Source organism: Piliocolobus tephrosceles, chromosome 11 (assembly GCF_002776525.5).
Source record: "Piliocolobus tephrosceles isolate RC106 chromosome 11, ASM277652v3, whole genome shotgun sequence".
Classification (NCBI taxonomy): domain Eukaryota; kingdom Metazoa; phylum Chordata; class Mammalia; order Primates; family Cercopithecidae; genus Piliocolobus; species Piliocolobus tephrosceles.
Window position 1 is genome coordinate 105,477,070 of NC_045444.1, and position 6,154 is coordinate 105,483,223.

The 6,154-nt window shown below is 50.7% G+C and overlaps 1 protein-coding gene across 1 annotated transcript in view; it reads right to left on the reverse strand.

The window, feature by feature from the left end:
- CFAP65 (cilia and flagella associated protein 65) overlaps positions 1-6,154 on the reverse strand; it is a 41,230-nt gene that overhangs the window by 7,278 nt on the left and 27,798 nt on the right. Inside the window, exons 22-27 of the mRNA XM_023217440.3 lie at positions 4,083-4,259; positions 3,750-3,816; positions 3,490-3,600; positions 1,047-1,238; positions 788-946; positions 183-326 (exon numbers count right to left, since the gene is read on the reverse strand). Coding sequence (XP_023073208.2) covers positions 183-326; positions 788-946; positions 1,047-1,238; positions 3,490-3,600; positions 3,750-3,816; positions 4,083-4,259 — 850 coding nt within the window. The remainder of the gene's footprint in view (positions 1-182; positions 327-787; positions 947-1,046; positions 1,239-3,489; positions 3,601-3,749; positions 3,817-4,082; positions 4,260-6,154) is intronic.

A 6,154-nucleotide genomic window follows, 5' to 3' on the forward strand; every position in this document is an offset into this window, starting at 1 on the left:
TGGGATGGGATGGGATGGGATGGAGTGGGGTGGGATGGGATGGGATGGGATGGGATGGAGTGGAGTGGGATAGGGTGGGATGGGATGGGATGGGATGGAGTGGGGTGGTATGGGATGAGGTCAGATGGGGTTGCATGTGTCCAGAGTTCTGATGGAGGTTCAAGGGCTCAGGGGACTCTCACCTCCCCAAAATCTAGAGGACTTGGCTGCCAGGAGAAGGCAATTTCCTCATTCTTGGAGATGTTGTTGAGGAAGAGCAGGCGGCTGCACTTGCTCTGCACAGGGATGTTTCCCAGGGAAATATGAGACTGAGACAGGAAGACATTCTGTGGGTGGAGAGTAGATGTAAAGAAATAAGAACTGGCCAGGTGCGGTGGCTCATGCCTGTAAGCCCAGCACTTTGGGAGGCCAAGGCGGGCAGATCATGAGGTCAGAAAATCAAGACCACTGGGCCTGGCCCTTTTGACACTGTTCAACACCCCCATTCCTATGCCATCTTTTAACATCCTCATCCCAGATAAGAGGGTGGGATGCAGGGCCCTGTGGCAGGTGGAGCGGCTTGAGCAGGAACACCTGTGGGCACTAGGTGGCAGGGTAGGCCTCTCATGGAGCCAGTGCCACCTCCTGAATCTGGAGGAGGGTGACTTCCAAGGCCTCATCTCAGACTCTGTCCCTCCTCAACTACATCTTATGTCCCTCCCAACCTCCCCATCGTTCTGTCCTGGCCACCCTGGGCTCTGAGGCTCTTCCCCAAGGCCTCAGGCCTTCCCAGTTCCCCTTTCCCCACCTGTCCAGGCACCACCAGCCTAGAGTGTATGGAACTGTTGTCCCACGAGGAGATGTTGTGGAATGGGGCTGTGTCCCCCATCATATGGGGGTCATAGCCCACTCCCTGGAAGTGGATGAGGGCCGAGTTCCATCCCAGGATGTGTATGGGCACGTCCACCTGGGGAGTTAGGAGGGTTGGGGTAGGGACTGGTCAGAGGGAGGCCTGCTGAGGAAGCCAGCACCACCCCGCCTCCCACATAATCCAGGCTGCTGCTCACCATGTAGGTCTTGGCCTCGATAGGTGAGAAGATCCACAAGACCCGTGCAGTAGTACCTGGCTGGATCTCCCCTTTGGGGTTGAGGCAGCAGAAGATGGGATGATCGAAATTTTTTTCCTGAACCTGTGACAGGACATCGGTCTGGACCTCATATGTCACAGGCACTGAGCCACCATTATACAGCTCATAAATCTACAAGGGGCAGGAATAGGAAAATTGCCACATCAGTTCAGGACTGCAAACCAGAAAGCCTGCGCCCACTGTGGGAGCACAGGCTGGTCTCCATGATGTCACTCTTTGAGTCTGTGAGCTCCTCTAAAGATCTCTGATTTCTCGTGTGGCTTGATCACCCAAGAAGTATGTAACTGTATGTTCAGCTGGTGACATTTTAGGATAATCTGTGGTCTTACTTGTAAAGGAGCAGCTTATTTTATTTGTCTTCAATTTAACTTCATCAAGTTTTTTTTTTGTTTGTTTTTGTTTTTGTTTTTTTGAGACAAGGTCTCACTTTGTCACCCAGGCTGGAATGCAGTGGCATAATCATGTCTCACTGCCACCTCGACCTCCTGGGCTCAAGCAATCTTTCTACCTCAGCCTGCCAAGTAGTTAGGACCACAGGCGTGCACTACCACACACAGCTGCTTCAAAAAAATATATTTTTTTAGAGATGGGGGTCTCACTATGTTGGTCAGGCTGGTCTTGAACTCCTGGCCTCAAGCAATCCTCCCACCTCTGCCTCCCACACTGCTGGGATTACAGGATGAGCCACTGTGCCTGGCCGAGGGAGTTCTCCTTAAAGGCAAGTAAGGGGGCAGAAAGGTCTGAGGGACCAAAGACCAACTCCAAAGGTTGAGAATCATAGAATGTCCTAGAAGAAACCAGATATCTTCTGGTCCAATCCTTCCTTTTAGAGATGAGAAGATTGAAGCCAAAGAGAGTAGAGTCCATCTGGATACAGTCCCGGCCCCTTTTCCCCTTTCTGAGCACTCACTCCTGAAAGTGCTGACTCTATTTCTCTAGCCTGGACCACCACCCTTTGAGCTCCAGACCTGGTACTATGGGTTGAATGCTTGTATCCCCACAAAATCCGTATGTTGAAACCTAATCCTCCATAGAGTAGTATTAAGAGATGATCAGGAGATGATTCGGCCACAAGGGCAGAGCCCTCATGAGTGGGATTAGTGCCCTTATAAAAGAGGCCTGTGGAAGCTCGTTTGCCCCCTCCACCATGTGAGGACACAGCAAGAAGCCACCGAACCAGGAAGTGGGCCCCCACCAGACACTAGATCTGCCCATGCCTTGATCTTGGGCTTCCCAGCCTTTTTAATTACGATAAATTATAATAAATTAAATTACAATAAATTATAATAAATTTGTGGTCTTTATAAGCCACCCAATCTATAGTAACTTGTTTTAGCAGCCAGAATGGACTATGACACTTGGTGTCCACCTTCTACCTGACAAGCCCTCTTGGTTGTCTCATTAGCATCTCAAACTTGGCCAGAACCAAACTCTTCATTCTAAAGCCTATTCCTGCTCCCAGTTTATCTCCTTTTAGCAAATGGCACTACATATTCCCAGTAGCTCAAACCAGCTTCACTGTCACAGCTCCTGCTGGGAAGCCAGAGGGGTAGCAGGTGTCTACAGAAGTGAACAGAGTTGGAGATAGGAAACTCCTCTCTAGATCCAGGAAGCCCATTCCTTGGCCTCTAGGCTAAATGGCTGGAGGCCCCTACTCAGAAACACATGGGCTTCTAAATGATTAGAAATTGCACAGCTGTGAAATGTTTGGGAAAATATTATGTCCCCCTCTTGGAGACGACCAATGTACATTTCCAGAGCAAGGAAACTGTATTGCTGTCAATCAGTAAAGAAAGAAAAATCTAAAGTTCCCAAGTTCTTCACATTCCAGAAGGACATCCTTTTTGGAGCAGTGATTTTCACACTATGGCTAAGACCTACTGGTGAGCAGATCTAAATCAATGTTGTGGGTCACGTCCAGCGTTTTAAAAACTGGACAGAATAGAATAAAAAAGAAAATATCAGTATACTTTGCATGTAGTAGTATAATTATCAATTTGTGATTCTTCCACTTTGGTTGTACGTTTACATATATACTGGGGTATAAGCATATATAACATCAAATATATTAGTATGGTTCATGGTCAAAGAAGTTTGAAGAACATTTTGCTAAAGGAAAAAAAAACCTCATTTTTTAATTGGAATTGGACCTGGCAAAGGGCTTAGCACCAGGCACCAGGACACTGCAGCCTCTCCACTCAAGTCTCTCCCAGTTACCCAGTCTGGGGGTTCAACCTGCTGGCCCAGCCCCTCAAGTGCTTCCAGACAGCCATGTCTTTGTCACTCTTTCAAGGGCTGACACTCATACCTAGAGACCAACACCTAGGCCTTCTTGGTCAACGGGACAATGTGGACCACTGACCTGCCGTGGGGGTAGTGTGTCACCAATGGGAACAGGGATGAACTGGTGGGTAGTAGAGGTGAAGTGCACATACTTCTGCTCCGGCTTCACTGTCACACCTATGAAATTTAGCTGGAAACAAAAGTTCCCCGGGAGGAACTGACACAGCCAGCAGAGATCTGGACCCCAGCTCCCCAGGAGAACACAGCTCCCTGCTCCTGTCCAGCCAGCCCCCTCCTCCAGCCTGAAACCAGGGCAGGGCCAGGGTGCTGGGGCCTCACCAGGATCTCCCGGCCATGGGACACCTTAAAGAGCACTGGGAGGTGATCAGTACCGATGAACAGGTGGCTAGAAAGAAAAGTCTGGGAGTGAGTTCTGAAGCCCTGGTACAAGAAAGAGAGCAAATGGACATGACGTTTCTGTGGCTTTGAGCTGGCCAGCCCCTGGGAGCAACTCGCCCTTGAGTTGGGATGGGGCAAGAAGGAAACCTGCAGGTAAGAAGGTGGTCCTCCCAGGGAATGGCCATTTGGGGTGCCCTGGAGTCACACAAGGAAAGGCCAGGGGTAGGGGTCTCTATGACTGGAAGTGCAAGGGACTTGGGAGGTGGGGAACACCTGTATTTTAACTCCACCATCTGCTCCTGCCCGGGAATCAGGCTCCCAGCCTTGGGGCTGATGGAGAAGATGCAATTGTCCTGCACGCGCATCTGGTGGAGCTCAGTGGAATTCAACTCTGCTTGCTCTGCCCAGAGTTCCACATCAATCCGCTGGTCACTTGGAAAGAGGAAGGCCCTGGGAGACGGATGCAAAGCCATACAAAGAACTGGTCAGGCAGAACAGAGAGGTAGGGGCTCTGAGACCCCCACGGGCAGGTGGAGGCTTCTTCCATGACTCCCACACTTCATGCTCCATTTGGCAAACTGTCCCATGTGTGTCTGAGCAAATGTGGCTGTTGTGGACTCTCATTTCATAATGGCCCCCAAACCCAGGAACAGACACAGGGCCATGGCAACTCAAGAAGTGAAGAGTGGGGCTCCCACTGTGGGTGCCAGGAGTCAAGGTGTTGCTTGAATATGGGGGCCACTTTGAGTTGGCCATGAACCTTTCTGTGACAAAGCTCTTGGGAAAGGGCCATTTGGGACACCTAGGAAGGCTGGCACCACCAACCAGCAGCCCCAGGGAGTGGAGTGTCCAGGTCAACTTGGGCACAGGGTGGAGAACAGATGCCCCAGCAGGGCTGGCACTCTTGAAACAGAAGCAAGTCTGTGCACAGAGTTAATGTCCCTGACATGCCTAGGACTGCAGTAAAGTAGATAATGCACCTTAAGTAGCCGATAAAACTAGTGACAAAGGGGTCCTGAGGTCACAATCTGAAAGGAGAACCCATTTCACTCTCAGAGATGGCACAGAACTGGTTCCAGGTACAAACTGGGTGGAGGATACGACAGGGAGCATCCAGAAAAGGAAAAAAAAGTGCACAACAAACACCTGAAAGTGAGCAATGCACACCTGAATGCACACCTGAGAGGAAGCGCAACGCACACTTGAGCGGAAGTGTGCAACGCACACCTGAGAGGAAGCGCACAATGCACACCTGAGGAGAATGCGTGCAACACACACCTGAGGAGAATGTGCGCAACACACACCTGAGAGAAAGCATGCAACACACACCTGAGACAAAGCATGCAACACACACCTGAGGAGAATGCACGCAACACACACCTGACAGAAAGCACACCACACACACCTGAGGAGAATGCACACAACACACACCTAGGAGGATGTGCACAACACATGCCTGAGGAGAATGTGTGCAACACACACCTGAGGAGAATGCACACAACACACACCTGAGGAGAATGCATGCAACACACACCTGAGAGGAAGCATGCAATGCACACCTGAGAGGAAGTGCGCAACACATACCTGAGAGAAAGTGCGCAATATACACCTGAGAGAAACCGTGCAACACACACCTGAGAATGCGTGCAACATACACCTGAGAGAAAGCACATGACACACACCTGAGAGGAAGTGCACAACACACACCTGAGGAGAATGTGCGCAACACACACCTGAGGAGAATGTGCACAACACACACCTGAGAGAAAGCTCACAACACACACCTGAGGAGAATGCGCACAACACACACCTGAGGAGAATGCGTGCAACACACACCTGAGGAGAATGCATGCAACACATGCCTGAGAGCACTCAGCACATATCTGAGAGAAAGCGCGCAACACACACCTGAGAGAAAGTGCAGAGCACACAAGTGACAAGAATGCGCACAACACACACCTGAGAGGAAGCGTGCAACGCACACCTGGGAGGAAGCGCGCAACACACACCTGAGAGAAAGCGCGCAACACGCACCTGAGAGAAAGCACACAATGCACACCTGAGAGAAAGTACACAATGCACACCTGGGAGAAAGCACTCAACGCACACCTGAGAGAAAGTACGCAACACACATCTGAGCAAAAGTGCACACCGCACACTTGAGAGGAAGTGCGCAACGCACACCTGAGGAGAATGTGCACAACACACACTTGAGAGAAAGCGCACAATGCACACCTGAGAGAAAGCGCACAACACACACCTGAGGAGGATGAGTGCAACGCACACCTGAGAGGAAGCGGGCAACGCACACCTGAGGAGAATGAGTGCAACGCACACCTGAGAGG